We start from the raw sequence: 16,446 nt of genomic DNA, 5'->3' as shown, positions 1-16,446 counted from the left end.
TTTTCAACACACCCCCTTGTTTCTCTTTAGTAATGATCTCTCCTGGTTCTCATTTCTTAGAGCCAACCTCCTCCGCCAACCTAACCTGTGCTGGGTCACCCCATCTCCTTTCTTCTCTCTGGGCCCTCGTTTGCCTGCAGAACTCCTTCAGTCTAATGGCTTCAGATACCATCTGTAGTCGCTGAAGACTCCCTAACTGGTAACTCCAGTCCAACCTTGGGATGCAAATATTACTGAACTCTAGACTTATATATCCAGTTAATTACTCAGTGCCATTTGTATGTGTGATGGACATCCCAAACCTAACGTACCCCCAGATGAACTTCTGATATTCACCTAACCTGTTCCCTCATCAATCTTCATCCCAACAGTTGGCAATTCCAACTTTCCAATTGCTCAGGTCAAAAATCTCGATGTCACTGTTGTTTCTTTTTTCACCCCAAACCCAAATCCAAGACATCTATAATTCTGTTGGCTCGATCTTCAAAATATATCCAGAATTGAACCACTATCAACACCTCCACTGCTATAAGCTCCACCAAGCTGCTGTTATCTCCTGTCTGGATTATTGCATTGGCTTCCTCACTGGTCTCCCTACGTCTACTCACAGAGTGAGTAAGCCCCAGAGTGATCTTCTTAAAACCCAAGTCAGATCATGTCATTCATTTTGTTCAAAATCCTCCAAAGGCTTCCCATGTTATTAGAGCAAAAGCTCATGGCCTCACAGTGGCACACAAAGCTGTCATGATCTGTCTCTTGTTCTTTGTTATATCTGTAGTGCTAAGAACAGTGCTCAGAAGGTAGCAGGCAGTCAACAAGTATTTGTTGAATGAATGAATTTATAAGATGCTTCTTTACAAAGTGCTTTTACATCTATTCTCTGGTCATTCATCTTTATAGCCTTGCGAAGCAGGGATCCTCGTATCCGTCTTAAAGAGCAGTAAAATAAGGCTGAGAGGGAAACTTGCCTGAAGTACACAGCGAGTTGGTGGCACAGGCCACACTAGATCAGAGGTTCAGATCTCAAGCGGGCGCTTTCTGCTCTGCAGATGGCAAAGCGTGAAACTGACTAAGGCCTGGACAGGGAATGTCAGCTCAGTTATCTAGATGATAGCTGGACTGTAGTAAAGATTAAATAAGATAATGTAAGGCACTTAGCACAATGCCTAACACATAAGATATATGAGGCATTGTTATTTTATTATTAAATTGTTATAAGTGGTTGATGCTGGTGGCTGGAGGGGGTAGGGGTAGGGGACAATGGTCAAAGATCGTGTAGGAAAAGTTTCAAGAACAAAAATGACCTGATGGAACTGTTTGCTCTATGTACATTAAAATAATAAAAATTTATTCAAAAAATTTTATTAGTAAGAGAGTTATTCGTTAAAACTAACTTCATGTCCCACATAAAGGTGGATTATCCCTTTTGCCTGTACCTAAAAACAAATGGGCCAGCTACAGAGGCCCAGAGATGTGTAGGTTAGAGAAGTAGGGAATTGGGTAAAGAAAGTTGAAATTTAAAAAGGAGAAAGACAAAAGTCAGGAAATACAGGGCTATGGGTGGCCAAGAGTGGACAGAGTAAGAGGTAAGGATGGAGAGGGGCAAGAGATAGAAAACATTATGGGGTGGGGAGGGGAGGAAGAATAAAGGGTAAAAGGAAAAAAGAGAGGGAGAGAAAACAGGCAGGGTTTTATGTCCTCAGTTTATTCCTTAGTATAATAATAGCCAACACTTACTGAGTGCTCATTATGTTCTAGGCACTCTGAAGCAGTGGCAGTGCCTCATTCAATATTCCTGTGGTATGTCTGCTCCTGAGTATTTGCTCTACCCTTCTTGGATTTAACAGCCCTGCTTAATCCTGTGTGACTTTCATTGTCTTCTAGTGAACAATAGCCCATCCCACTGATGTTGACTTTACATGTGAGTAGCATTGGCTAACTGCATGTGTGTGGACACAAAGTATAGCCCATCCCAGAAGAAGCTTTGGGTCACTGTGTTTCTGCCACCACTCTGTTCTTCCCGTCTGCCTCAAGAATAATATGTCCCACGTAGGGGCTGCTCCTTCAGCCTTCAGCCCAGGATGAGAAGACATGTGGAGCAGAGGCACGTATGCCCACTTGGACCACTTGCAGTCTCATGTAACAGGCCAGAGAAGTAAACACTCTTGTTATAGCCACTATTTTTGTTGTTATTTGTTACTACAGCAAAGCTAATATACCTTACACAATCTTAAGAGATAGGAATTGTTATAATCCTCATATTACAGATGAGAAAATGGAGGCAAGTAACTTGCCTAAGGCCACAAGTGGCAGGCAGTTTGGGTCCAGAGCCTATGCTCTTAACCTCTACCTAGCAGTATCTCTTAAATAGAATTCCAGGTTATTTTTAAACAAATTAAATTATTGAAATTGGTCACACTTGATATTTACAAAACAGAAAGCTGAAAGGGGGGAGGGATAAGGAGGGAGGTACAGTCAGGGTAGCAAAGATAGGCTGTGTTCTCGTAATAGCACATATTTCTGGGAAAACTGGGTCAAGAGAGACCAGATCCCTTAACGGCTGGGGATCCTCTGGGAAACGGCTTGCAGTGGGGTCCAGTGGGTCCCTGAGCCCAGTTGTATTTGAAGGGCTCATTCTAGGAAGAAGAGGCTTCTGGGCTGAGAACAGTCTTGGCAAGACAGCTTCCTTTTACTATGGCTTTGTCCCTTGCACCCCACTCCCTTGCAGACAGACAGAGACATACACCAAAAATCACTGTCTCAACAGGGAGCACAGCTGCCTTGGGTCTGCATTTGGCAACAATGCAAAAGAAGCTGGTCACATGTGTGGCCCAAGGGCCAAGTGCAGTAAGGAGCTGTCTATCTCCCATGAAGGGCCCCTGAACAAGGGTTCTGTCCACCAAGGCTGAGACTTTGCTTTCTGTTTCCTTTGGGTTCTTTGGGAAAGGAAACTCTGGGAATTCCCATTCCTGAGTTTGCAGAAAACATCTCTGTTAAAAGCCCAGCCAGGAGGGAGCAGAGCCCCACTTGAATGCTGGGAGTCCAAGGGCAGGTCAGCAGCTGGCTTTCTCCCAGACAGTCACAGCTCATGGGGGCTAAATACAGCACTTGCACTTGCTGTTTTTACATTTGGAAAGGCTTGAGTGCGACTGCCTTTCCTGCCCGATCATCGCTGAGGGACTGAGGGGCAGGGAGGCCGCTGCCCACCAGGGCACCTGACAAAAATATCCCACTGCTGCTTTGCAGCTGCAGGGCACCTGTGTCCTGCCCACATGGGCACATTGTGTGTTGCCAGCTTCCCCACAGATCACCTGATCCGACAGGATAAGCCTCGTGCTTTGTTTCCCTAGGACTAAGGGGCCAGATGTATCCTGGGTGAATGAATGGCTTTATTTTAACAGTGGGAAGGTCTTTAATCCGTTTTCTGGTAAACATTCTAAGCAGGTAGCATATGGTTATCACCATGGGAAAAAACAACAAGCTGTTTTTTTATTCCTTCTGGTAATTTGTTCTGGGCAAATCACCCTGTTTTTCCTGAGTTCAGATCTTCTTTTGCAATCATGTTGATTTTATCCTGTGTTTATTATTTTCCCTGGTTCCGGAGATCTGAACGGGGAAGACCATCCTGTTTTAAGAGAGGACACTCATCACAGGAATCTTCACTTTATCTTTGGATACATTTACTACCTGCGATACCAGTGAGTTAAGCAACATATGACAAATAATCTAAGCTCTGTGGAGAGAGGCACATGGAACTCCCATACAAACCATCAGGAAACCTCAGAGCCAAACAGAGGAAGTCTGAAATTGTGGTGTCAGGGTGAGCTGAATTAGCAGCTTTTCAAATTGCCTCTGAAAAGCAAGTAGTGTTGATAAAAAGTTTTGTAACCCCTCAGATGATTGCAGAAGTGCATAGGCATACCTTGTTTTATTGTTCTTTGCTTTATAGTGCTTCACAGGTATTGCATTTTTTTGTTTTAATTGAAGGTTTGTGGCAACCCTGCATTGAATAAATCTATTGGTGCCATTTTCCCAATAACCTTTGCTCACTTTATGTCTCTGTGTCACATTTTGGTAATTCTCACTGTGAACAAAAAAAATGTAGCCAGCCATTTCAGTAAACGAGAAATGTTGGTGCTATCAAGACATCAGCCACTGCAGCTGCTCCAAGGGGTGCACCCTGAGGGCAGTTTAGGATGGAGAAAAACAGGATGCTGGCCCTAGAGAGTTAAGATGCGTATCTAAGGAATAATTTTAATGAACCCAGACTCTTGCATCTTCCCATACACCAAAAGGCACTAAAATCATCAACTTGAGACTTCTGCTTTTTGTAATCAGCAGTCATCTTTCCGTGTTCAACTACATGTTTGGCTTTTTTTTTTTTTAAGCAAAAACTCCTGCATATCTTGGTTCCTCCCTTACCTCTTTAGAACAGTTCCTCATAGCTGTCTGACAGGCTGTCTCATGGGATATAGTTCTCAGTAAGATCCCCAAATAAAACATAACTCACAAATTTTAGGTTGTGTGTTTTTCAGTTGACATCACAATTTTCAAGACTTTCATTATTATTATATTTGTTATGGTGATCTATGATCAATAATCTTTGATGTTACTATTGCAAAAATATTATGACTTGGCTTAGATGATTGTTAGCATTTTTAGCAATAAAGTATTTTAAAATTAAGGTACGTATTGTTTTTTTAGACATAATGCTATTGTACACTTAATAGACTATAGTAGGGCATAAATGTAACTTTTATATGCACTGGGCAACCAATTTGTGTGACTCACTTTATTGTGATATTTGCTTTATTGCAGTGGCCTGGAACCAACCCTGCAACATCTCTGAGGTATGTCTGTACATTTTCCCCTTTTTGTACAATTTGTTAGTGATTTCTTAGCTATGTTATTCAGAAATTAGTTTTGATAATTCTATTTCACAAGTGACACGTATCAAGACAGGCCTTAAATGAAGTAATATTGTAACAACTGAAAGAAAACAAAACAAAACAAAAAACCCCCAAAGCAAAACTGGGGATGTTTACAGAGGGTTTCTTCATCTGATGGCTTCCCATGTGCCAAGCCCTGTCTGCTCCAGGGCTGGCAGGCCTCTTCAGGCTAGAATGTCACACACACTCTCTTAGGCAAGTCGGGCTCAGCCTTGGGCCTCCTTCCAGGGACCTTCACCATCTCTCTGCCCTGCTGGTCCCCTGACCATCCAGGGTGTGTGGCCTGCTTCTCCCAGGTCTTGTCTGAGACCCCTGAACACAGGGCACAGCATGGCTGTCTTTGTCCCTCTAGGGCTGAGCACAGGTCTGGCACAAGGCGGTCCTTCATTGCTGCTGAACAATGGACAACAGTTGTCCTTGACCTGAGCTTATAAATACGGTCTGGGAGCTATTTCACTATTTCACTGAGGAGCCCTGTTTGAGTCGTTCTCTACCCTCTCCTAGACCCTGTCACCATGCCCCACCCCCAGCCCTGCAAGATTCCCGAGGTCTTCCTGATGCTGGGACTCTGCGATTCGGGGTGACCCTTATGCTTCCAGGCTGTCCACAGACCCCCACCAATGACTCCTCCTCTGTGCCCTGCAGCTGCCTCTGTCCTCAGGCCCCACACCAGCCCCAAGAATGTGCACGGAAAGGAAGGAGCCATGTCAGTGTCATGAGCCATGGGCTGTGGCTCAGCTTTGGCTCTTCTGCCAAACTTGGCCACGCGTACTGTGGGACAAGAGTGTCAGAGGTTAGAGCAGAGGGTCAGGGTGGACACACACAAGCAAAACAAAAAAGCTGGAACCTAACTCCTTCAGTTCAATACAGCACACCTGTATTGAGTACCCAGGGAACTATGCTGCCAAAGGCGAGCAGAGACAGCAGAAACTACAGCGGATCTCCCCTGGGCATCTCTGCGCCTGCCTCTGCAGATGGCGCCAGGTCAGGGCAATCCTGTTGTGAAGTTCACCCTGAACAGTGGGTTCCATCGGCACGGCTGCTCCCAGGCTCTGTTCTTTATGGGTGCTGCGCAAGGCACCGGGGGAATCTCCCTCATATTGAATTTCTGTATTTGAGAGACTTTATAGTTTTTCCTTTTAAATCCACTATCCGTGGGCCCCAGTGGGAGAATTTGGTCTCCAATTTGCTCTGTTTTGGACAAATACCTCACATGACCAATGTAAACTGTTAGACAATTTTTGCAAATGTCTTCTTGTTCATCCCAGAAGTTTTCCATCAGCTGACAAACCCAAATTGTTCTGCATCTGGCCCCAGGGAATTCAAAGCCCTTTCTCCTCAGACATTTTTCCCTTGGTGACCCTTTGATGGGAAGTATTGAGAGGGGAGGAATGCACACCCAGAGAGGGCAGGAGGCACACAGGTGTCCGAGGAGAGCAGCAACGGGGCAGAGCGCGGCCTTCCCAAGCCACTGCCGGCAGTCCCTGGACAGCTCCTGGACTCGCACGCACCCTGGAAGCATCCTTTCAATGCCACGCGGGTCACCTCCTCAGTGTGATCAAATTGACGTTTCTTGCAGCAAGCTCCTTATAAGAATTCCTTCAGGTCTTGCTGAGGAAGCTCAGAGTGAGTGTTGCAGAGAGAAGATGGGCTGCTGGTGGTCTTACTCCTAGACTGACCTCTGCTGACAGGGCACAGGGCTATGTGAGGCTCATGGAGTGACATCAGAGGCTTGAGGGCCAGGGATGCCATGGTGAAGTGAGGGCTGGGAGCATCGCACATCCCATACCAGATAGCAGCCCTTGCTTTACCCAGCGGAGTTTCTGAGTGACAGCATGAGACGAGGGCAGACGGGGCTCTAGTGGTTCATGAGTTTGATGAGGATAAGGGCTTGTGGTCCTGGGCTGGGCACTGGGAGAGCAGGAGACGTGTGGAGTGAACAGGACTGGCCATGCTATCCAGCTACATAAGTGGCCCATGTCACAGCTTCGGGGCTGCTCACGGCCCAGGCCAGTCTCACACGCACACCCCACCCAGCAAGTTCCTGGCTCCTCAGGCTTAGGTCTGGGCACTGTGAGTGCTCACCTTAGAGCCAAGACCCAGGGACGTGGGACTTATGCTACCTAGGCAGGTGGACAGGTAGAAACATGGGTGCTGGATTCCTCAGCCAGTGTGACCAATCTGTGTGACAATCAGGGCCCGGCCACCAGTGCTCAGAGTGCGCTGGCTGCTGGGGGCTTCGGAAGAGGCAGGTGCTGGTGGGCTACTTGGCCTCCACCAGCTGCTCCAGGCGCTGTAGCATCGTCAGACGCAGGGCTTGGAACCTGGAGGGAGACACAGCCAAGAGGACTCACTGATACTGCAGGGGACAGGGAGGGGGAGAGCAAGGGAGCACATAGATGCTGGGCCCAGAGACCCATGGCTCCTGACCGGCTGATTAGTGGCCACTATCTCTCCTCTGCCAGGAGAGGGAAAAGCCAGGCCCACATCCCACAAGACCACTGGCTTTGAGGAGCAGTCAAACAGGGCTGAAGACCCTGTCAAGCTTCAAAGCAGAATGATCTTTCTATGCCAAAGGTTCTCCAGTACAAGATACGGGGATATATGTATATGTATAGCTGATTCACTTTGTTATAAAGCAGAAACTAATACACCATTGTAAAGCAATTACACTCCAATAAAGATGTAAAAAAAAAAAAGAAAGATTCTCCAGTACAGACAGGAGTGTGCTGGAGTATACAGGGCAGCAAGTAGGGATCAGGAAGCCTGCGTTCAAGCCCTGGCTCTGCAGTCACTTGGTGCTGCCTCCTTATCTCAGGCCGCTGTTTCCTCTCTGTACATTGAACAGGCTGACCAGGTGACCCTCAAGTCCTTTCTAGCCACGGTGACACTGCTGACTGCATGTAGACTGTTTCCTCTGATCGAGGTCTCTGCTGACTGCCTGAATGGGGCCTGACTGCACACACAGACACCTTTCTAAGAATCATTCAGCCAGATGCCAGAATCGCAACCAGTCCCCTGACCGCGGGCCCTCACAGCAGCCTCTCTCCTTCCCTTCCTAAGAGGAACTCTGGGACCGAGCTTCCCCTGCAGAGGGAGAGACAGATCATTGGGATGTGCAACCTGGCTGACCTCACACAGCCGGGCCCTGATGTAGCTTCCCCAGGAGCCAGCCGGTAACATCTGCTCACCTTTCCATTGAACTGGTCCCCTGCACCTGCAAACATTAGCTGGTGCAGGCAGTTCCAATAACTGCTGCTTGGGGGCAGGCCTAGAATTCCGGCTAGCATGAAAGGCCCAGACGAGGCTGAAGGTGCACAAGCAGGCCCCCTCTCAGTTGCCCCTCCAGAGCAATGTCACCAGCAGAAGACACAACCCTGGTCCAGGGCCCACCCGTGCTCCTGCCTGACTCTCCTGGGCATTTTTCAGCAGCTTGTGCCTGTCCTGTGCTGGTGAGATTGCCAAGGCTAGATGAGTGGTCCCTATCTTGGCAGGCTGTCACCCCAGCTTGGTGTCAGTGTTGAGCAAGGGGTCAGAGGGTGGTGCTGGGGAGCCAGGGTTCGCAGGTGTCCCCGAGCTGCGTGAGGACACCTGGCACACCTGGAGGAGAGAGGTCTCCCGGCCCTGGGCCTGGGTGCTCTGCCCTGCAGTCTTGCCCTGACGTTCAGTACCCACGACTGGCTCTTTAAGTGCTGCTTACTTCATGGTCAGTTTGATTATTTCTCTTTCCTCCTCTTCTTTTAATTTTTCAACAAAACTGTCCAGCACCGGCATTTCAAACTTAATGTACTGAGCGACCTAGAAAATCCAAGAACATTTTAATGTGTTTTAAATTAGAAGCCAAAAGTGTGTTTTCTTTTCCTCGTGGCTTCCATAGCGGCCGATTCAGCAAGGTCTTAAATCCAAGGAAGAGGCTGTCCTGCTTTCCTCCCACCCCCAGCACTGCTCTGTGTGTACCAGGATGGGAGGATGGAGCCCATTCTTACCTCAAAGGCAACTATGATCCCTGGGAGGAAAGATTAAGCTGAATTTTAGGAAGAGCATTCAATAGTGAGTGGAGTCACACTGGGTGTTCTCTGGGGGTGGGGTGGAGACGGTGGGAATGCCATTGTTTTTAACAATGGAATGAAACTACATTAGTCTGTGAATGGTTCAAGGAATACAGGGTCACTGGGCCTTCTCCTTGGGGTCCACACCCTATAGGCCTTTTCCATGCAGGGAGTTTGGAAATGTGCCCATTGCCCAGCCAGGACTCAGGCTGTCCTGAGACACAGACCTCCACAGGGTCCCTTCCATAAGCCCTAGTTAGGCCCTAGTTAAGGAGCCCTTCTTGTGGGTCTTTAATGCAATGATAACAAAACACGCTCCAATGAAGGAAAAGATTCTATCTGTCTGAGGGGGAAAGGCCAGGCCATGGTTTTCTAAGACCCAACTTCTTATCTCCCCTGAGCCAGCCGATACATCTGGTGGTGGCTGACAGGAAGAAGAAGGGCTGAAACCAGTACTGTACTGGTCCTTCAGAACGGCCACGAGGGCCCTGGAAGCATCGCCCAAGAGGGCTCTGCCCAAGGTCACCTTAAGAGCCCTTGGGAGTCCGCCATGCTGTCCCCCAGCCCCTAACTCAGGAGCAGGCCTCCCCGAGCCTCAGCCCTCACTCACATCGTGGGGGACTTCCTCGCCCAAGTCAGCTTCCATCAGGAATATCCTGGCAATCTTCTCACAGGGCCCGTGCAGGATTCTGGAAATCAGTGGGTACTCAGAGTCTTTTAATTTTGTCCTCTCTGAAAAAGAAGGTGGTGGACAAAATTCATGGCATCTCTGCGTCTGTTTGTTCCAGGACAGGAACATAATGTAAGACAGGTGTCCAGGGGGCCTGGCAACACTCCCAGATGTTGTGTGATGGACATTGCCCTGATGATGTGCGATCATGTCCTTCAGTGAAGGCCCAGCTCAGAGAGGAACAGTGGCTGAAGGAGCGGGGGATGGGGAAGTGGACTTGGGGAGGCCAGGCCTGCTCAGTTATCAGACCTGGGCTGTGCAGCACTGGACATAGGGCCATGCAGTACATGTTCTGCAACAGCGGTTCTCAGTGGGTGAGGGGCTTCTGATCCATCTTGAAGACCCAGATGCACATTCGTCCCCACTCCCTGTTGAACCTACTGGAGAGAGCGGCTTACCATGTGGTTTTGGTGGGATTCTGAAAGGGATTACAATGTGCCTGGATTTGGGCCTGGGAGAGGTGCTCGTGTTGGGGGCATAGCATGTCCCAAGGCCAAGAGGGCACCTGCTCCGTGCCCGCTGCACATGCCAGCCCAGCGCTCAGAGAACGAGCACAGCTGGTGAGCTTGCCAAATGGACAGGGACTTTTGTTTTTATGATTGGGAAGCAAAGGCAGACACTTACCCCCAGACTCGTGAACGATGTAGAGTGCAAACTCACTGGGACCATTTTCCACCTGCACAGGTAGTAACAGGAAGTGAGACCACAGCTTTTCCAGACAGGAGAGACAGAAAGGGACCCCTGGTAGTAACCACATCCTCAGTGCCACACACACAAATCCCCAGGGACCCTCCCCTCTCTCTCAGCTGAGGAAACCTTGGTCATCCTTCTAGCCAGGAGCCATGGCTTTCCCCAGCCCCCTCCCCCAACAAAACAGCAAACCACCAGCAACTGGGGCAGGGCCGTCTGTGGCCAGACTTACTCGGAACTTGTTCAGCAGCAGGGTGAGCACCTGCAGGGTGGTCATGGTGCTGTTGACTCTCACGTTGGTCATGGACCCATAGGCGGGAGTAAACACGGAGGTCTGTACAGAAAGGGGGAGGCAGCTCAGGGCAAGTCCAGAGGGGACACGGGGCTGACATCACGCAGGGTCTGGGCATACTGTCGGCCAGATGGTGCTGAGCAGGCTGGAGCAGCAGACGAACCTGGACTTTGGGAACACCTGCGTCTATCCATCCACAAAGATCCACGCACAAGCTGTGCCCAGATATGGGCACGCACAGGGAAGCTGTAACAACTCACATCTTACAGAGGCCTCTAAGCAAGATGCCTACAAAGCTATAAGGTCCAACTCTCTGGATTCCAGGAACCAGGGCTGTAGAAGTAACTCACAAGGGGTTGGGGGAACCAGTCTCTCTTTCACTCTTTCTATCGATCAAATCACAAAGTGTCTGCTGATCCTAAGGCTGAACATTCTCAAATCTGTCCACTCCTCTCCATTCTCCCAGCGGTGCCTGAGGTGAGGCCCTCTGTTTATACTGCATCAGCTTCTCAACTCTCCCCTTCCAGTCTCCACCCTTTCAATCCATTACCCACACTGTTGGCCAGAGGAACAACCTTTCAGAAATTCTGCAACTCAAAGTGTGTTCTGGACCAGCTGTGACAACATACCGTCTCAGGCCCCCCAAGTCCAGACTCCTGGATCAAAATCTGCATTTGAGGAAAATGCCCCGTGATGCTATCTGTAGGGTACACTTTGAGAAGTACTGTCTTACAGCATGTCCCACAGCCTAGACAGTGCTGTCCGTGGCCCTTCTCATGTTATGCACATGTGGTACATGGCTCCCTCCCAAGTACCCTGTGCTCTAGCCACATGGCTTCTGCACAGTTATGGGGGCCCGTGACATTCTCACAGGTATCTTGCCTTTGTTTATGAGACACCATCCATGAAAGTCAACCAGGGCATTGTCTGAGACTTATTAAGTCCTCAATGATCACTAGCTAGGTAGTAAACCTGCTAAACACTTTATATATAATCTTTGATTTAATTCTCACAACAGCCCTTAGAAGTACCTGTCACTAGTCCCCTTTTCTTAGGAAAGACATGGAAGCTTGGACAGGTTAAGTGGCTTGTCAGCATCACCCATCTAGAAAGGGCAGAGATGCCCCAAACCCCATGCTTCACCATTGTGGCATAGGGGCCTCCCTGCGTGTCTGACTTCCGTGTGGGTAAGCTCCTCCTTGCTTTCCAAATTCCAATTCACACATTCCTCCTGTATGGCCCTAGCTCTGCTTTTCCCAGTAGGGGCTCGGGGTGCGTGAGGGACTTGTTCAGTGTCCGCAGCTGGTCCCCGAGTACCAGAGCCAGACTCAAACTTGGACCTGCCTTCTGCACAGTGAAATGTAGAATGCCTCTGTGTGATACAGAAAGCCAGCCTAGGTTTTCAGTTTCTAAGAAATATGGAATACAGAAGTCAGGCTATTTCTAGGAGAAGAAAGGTCATGTCAATAAGACATTGTTAGTGTTTCTTCTGCCTGAAGTCTTTTCTCAAGAAGATACCAACCAACTCCAAGTAGGAACAAGGGTACCGTGGCTGTTTTCCCATCTCTAACCACAATGGTTTTCCCCTCACAGAACACATTTGAATCTAACAGGCCAGGGCAAAGCAGTGAAAACAAGTACTAACTTTTACCCAGTCTGCAAATCAAGCCAACATTACTGTGAATAAGAACACTTTTGGAAAATAATTGAGTGAAGCGATAGTGTACAGTTCTAAGAAATAAAACCTGGAATAACAACCCCAGGAAGTTAACTCTAGGAATTTTTTTTTTTTTAATTGTTGTCTGTGACTCAAGTACTTTGTTGCCTGATTTCTAGGGACACTGATTCTGAATGCATGTAGGGCAGGGTGAAAAAGAGGGAGCCCCTTACTCATCCAGGAGATGTGAATCAACTGTCCAACATGCCTAAGACACTAGTTCCTGTCCTGGGAGGTACTCAATTTGCCTGGAAGAATGGGTCTGCATTTCGGCGCAGGTAAATCTGTGACTGGGGGAAACTCTGCCCTTATTGGGGCCTGAATGGGTAGTGTATCGAGTGTTGGGCTGGCTGGCTAAGAAGCCCTTCTTGGCAGGATGGCTCCAATGGACATGAAAGGCTGTGATGAAAGCCCTCACTGTTCATTTCAAAGGCTACAGAGTGCTCAGACATCTCCATGTCCCTGTGACATTTGAAATGACTAACGTAAGATTTAATGTGCTCAACACACCTGTTAGAGATGACTCCTTTAGAGTAGAGGTGAATGTACTGAAGATAAACCCCGCCCCCCCCGCCCCCCCGCCCCCCCCCGCCCCCCCCCCCCCCCCCCCCCGCTATTTGGTACCTTGAGTCATGGAGCAAAAAGCTCCTTTTTAGGAATGTAGAACTAGAAAGAGCCTAAACCCATGCAAATAGTCTTTCTAAATTTTTGAGTAATCCCTTAACATAGCATATCAATATACATTCAAATACTAGCAAATGGTACTTAACACTTTAAGGACAAAACCCCTTTGAAACAAGATTTAAAGAATACCCAAGTCAGATGGTGGGTTCTTTGGCTAATCTAGACATTCTTATTCTCTGTTTAACTTCAGCTCTGCCTCCCCCTCCCTCTCTCAGGAAACTACTCTCAAATAGTCCTGGGTTTTCCTGGATTTAGTAAAGATAACCTATCGTCCCTCATTAACACTCGCTGCAAACCTAGCAGGGAGTGGAGGGAGGTCCTGATGGTGAAGCAGGGTCCTTTCAGCCTGCCTTGCTGAATTCTTCATCCCGAAGTGCAGGGCACCCCAAGAGTGGCTTGAATGGCTCCCAGCAGACCTCACCTGGGGGACTGTTCTTCAGATCTGACCCTGAGACCTCTCTTTGCCCAGGCTCCCCTCCCCCTCCCATGAGTCATTACCTATCAAGAAGGCAGCTGCTTAACCTAAAAACCTTGGCTTCCAATTTCCCAGTGCTGCAGGATATGGCTCTGTTACCAGGACACTCCCCATCTAGGGCCTCACCCAAACTGCCTCTCGTGCCATTTATAGTAACAATCAACTTCTCCTTTTACAGTTTGGCTTGTTTACGCAATGATGTCATCTGGGGAAGGAGCTCTTTTTCCTGAGGTCAGTACAATACTTGGACAGAAGGCTAAGTGCTGGGAATCAGAAGCTGTGTGGGTTCTCTGGGACACAGACACACGTGCTCCTGGGCACACCTCAACCTAGATGCCTTCATCTACCAAGTGAAAATGACAGTAGGGGACATGACGTTCCCGTATCAACTGAGCTTGGGTGGAAACCTATAGAAAATCGCCTTATTAAAAGTGAATTTGGCATCACTTTCCAAATATCCATGCAACTTCTGAGAATGAATTGACAGTGAGTGTGTGATGGAAAAAATACAGGTTTGGGGGCCATGAAGTGGAAAGATATTTTGATGTGACTTTGGGCAAGATAGTTCTCCTCCTGAGCCCGTTTCTCCATCAGGACAGGGGCATGACCACATCTGCACACAGGGCCATGGTGAAGGTGAATTCTGGCATGACCACCACGGAGCCCGGCCTACAGAAGGCCCAGTGGTTACACCCGTGCTTGGGGCTGTTCCCTGTGGCCTCAGCTTCAGGGCCCAGGGGAGAGCCCAGGCTGGGACATCACCTTGTGGTTGTAAAAGTGCCCGTTGATAGAGAACCGATGTCGCCGGATCCTCTGGGCCTCACCGGCGGCACGGCACCTGGGCCGCCTCTGGATCACACAGGCTGCATCGCTCTTGGTCCGCATAAGCTGTGGGGTCTCCTCGTCCTCCTCTATGGGCTCTGTGGTGAGAAGTGGATGAGGGGGTCAGGCTGGGGTGAGGGCGGTGGTGACAGAACTGCTCCCGTGGTGGTCCTGAGTGTGGAGCGTGGTTCCCTGTAGCACTGGGCTGCAGCAGACGGCGATGTGACCACTGTCCCTGTGACGGTCCAGATGGGAAAGGTGACCCCCAGACAGGATAACCTGTGTCACCATGCCACATGGCCATAAGCCTCTGGGCCTCCGTCTCCAGGGATCCAGAGCAGGACTTTGACAGCCCCAGCCCTGTCCTCTGGGACAAGCCCTTCACTGAGTGCAAGGGGAGAGCGCAGAGAGGACAGACACACAGGTGTGGATCCCGGCGTGTGGGGAAGAGGTCCCAGATGCCTGCAAGGCCAGGAGGCAGCCGCACCCTCTGCTGACGTTCTCTCCTTTCTATAAGGGTGCATGTTGCAGGGACTCGGGCAAACTTCACCACCTCTGCAAGCCTCTGATTCCTTTTCCCTAGGTGAGGAGTCGATAAGAAAGCCTCTCCCGGGTTGAGAAGGGATTTAGCAGGGACTGCTCCTGAAGGGAAACAAGCCATTCTTTGCTACTCCACAAAGCTGATATTCAGAGACGGTGGTCATGAGCCAACCCCTCCCTTCCTTCCCGCCCCAGATGAGCAGGACAGGGTCCTGGGCTGCTCGAGGCCCCACTGACCTGAGCTGTCTCTGGAACTCTCCTCCCTGGGTCCGGCCTGAGCGCTTGGTTCCTGGGCAGTGACTCTGCCATCCTGAAGAGGTGGCTCCTTTCTGAAAAGAGACAATCGTGGTGATCAGAGGACTGCAGGCAGAGAAAAGTAGCTCAGGTCAAAGAGAAGAGGCTGGCTGTCTTTGTGGACAGGACACAGGCAAGAATCAGGGCAGGCAGAGCTGAGGCCAGGATTTCATATTAGGTCAACATAAAAGATTAAAAGAAAAGCAAAGGATCGCCCCAGTGTCTGCTGGAAGGAGAGGGAGTCTGTCCTGAAGACCCGGTGTCCTGTGCTGGGCGCCGTTGCATGGACACAGGGACACACACAGTGCCCAGGTGCTGCTGGGTGTTGGGCTGAGGCAGCTGGCATCTGTGGCCACATGCCGAGGGGGCTCTCTGGGCTGCCCTCAGGCCTGCGGCGGTCAGGCAGCAGCAACCTCGAGGGGGCCGACCTCCAGGCCTCTGACAGGGTGGTCTCCAAGCCAGGGTAGCTGGTGGTGGGCTGGAGAAGGAATGGGCGTGATGGGAAGTAGCCACACGGTGAGGAGGAGCCTGCAAGGAGGAGACAGAGCATCCAACCCAATGCTGAGAGGCCTCTGAGGGCCCTTGTCTGAGGCTGCTCGTGTGACCACTTTTACCCTCCTTTCTAAGGAGCCCATCCAAACTCTAAGCTCTAAGTCTGTGCGGCTCAAAATTTGCTATGAGTGACCAGGGATACCTGGGGACGCCCCAGGGGCGTCAATGTGTTAAGGGCTCTCAGAGAAGCAACTTTACTTAAATTTCTGCAGGGGAAAATGTTTTGAATTTCTGACTCTTAGAAGGATTTATTACATACAGAAGCAAGCAAAACGCAGCAGCAAACTGCCTGTCTATGGGGTGGGGTGGGAAGAGGCAAACGTCCACTGAAACGATAAGGCAGGTAGATAGCCATTTCATCCTGATTGAAACATTCTTCTGATAGTTAAATAAATCTGATATTAAATTCTGATAAATTTATAAAAATGAATTCTGATATTGGAATAAAAGCAGAGCAGTAGGAGGCTAAAATTGTGTGCGTTTTTAACATAGAACAGGAGATGCTGAGATGCTCAGCTTGCAGAGGGTGTTGGAAGCCCCCCACCTAGAGCCCTCTCTCTCTTACAGACAAGGAAAGTTTGAGAAGCACAGCCAGAGGTGAGGGGAGCCTGGAACGTTCTCCAAGAGGGAGGTGACTTGGTTGTCACGGAGA

At 49.4% G+C, this 16,446-nt stretch overlaps 1 protein-coding gene and 1 non-coding gene across 12 annotated transcripts in view; one reads left to right on the top strand and one right to left on the bottom strand.

Annotated features, from left to right (window-relative positions):
• Positions 1 to 16,446, top strand: part of LOC131750062 (uncharacterized) — a 99,190-nt gene that overhangs the window by 1,351 nt on the left and 81,393 nt on the right. For 5 of the 8 annotated variants that reach the window (XR_010838902.1, XR_010838900.1, XR_010838897.1 and 2 more), the window contains exons 2-5: positions 61 to 199; positions 457 to 611; positions 1,759 to 2,104; positions 4,819 to 4,850. This is a non-coding gene — a transcript (uncharacterized protein). Of the gene's footprint in view, positions 1 to 60; positions 200 to 456; positions 612 to 1,758; positions 2,105 to 3,604; positions 3,699 to 4,818; positions 4,851 to 7,414; positions 7,618 to 16,446 lie in introns of those variants that run through there. The other 3 variants (XR_010838903.1, XR_010838901.1, XR_010838904.1) reach the window with 3 other exon arrangements.
• The window catches only part of RASSF4 (Ras association domain family member 4), a 35,082-nt gene continuing 23,413 nt past the window's right edge, over positions 4,778 to 16,446 (bottom strand). For 2 of the 4 annotated variants that reach the window (XM_059052349.2, XM_059052348.2), the window contains exons 5-11: positions 15,186 to 15,277; positions 14,349 to 14,506; positions 10,651 to 10,752; positions 10,353 to 10,404; positions 9,609 to 9,730; positions 8,650 to 8,747; positions 4,778 to 7,273 (exon numbers count right to left, since the gene is read on the bottom strand). In XM_059052349.2, the coding sequence (XP_058908332.1) occupies positions 7,213 to 7,273; positions 8,650 to 8,747; positions 9,609 to 9,730; positions 10,353 to 10,404; positions 10,651 to 10,752; positions 14,349 to 14,506; positions 15,186 to 15,277 (685 nt within the window). In that variant the 3' untranslated portion in view covers positions 4,778 to 7,212. The remainder of the gene's footprint in view (positions 7,274 to 8,649; positions 8,748 to 9,608; positions 9,731 to 10,352; positions 10,405 to 10,650; positions 10,753 to 14,348; positions 14,507 to 15,185; positions 15,278 to 16,446) is intronic. The other 2 variants (XM_067025135.1, XM_067025134.1) reach the window with 1 other exon arrangement.

This window comes from Kogia breviceps, chromosome 2 (genome assembly GCF_026419965.1).
Source record: "Kogia breviceps isolate mKogBre1 chromosome 2, mKogBre1 haplotype 1, whole genome shotgun sequence".
NCBI classification, from domain to species: Eukaryota; Metazoa; Chordata; class Mammalia; order Artiodactyla; family Physeteridae; genus Kogia; species Kogia breviceps.
The sequence above is the reverse complement of the archived record's forward strand: the minus strand, read 5'-3'. Positions and strand labels throughout refer to the sequence as shown.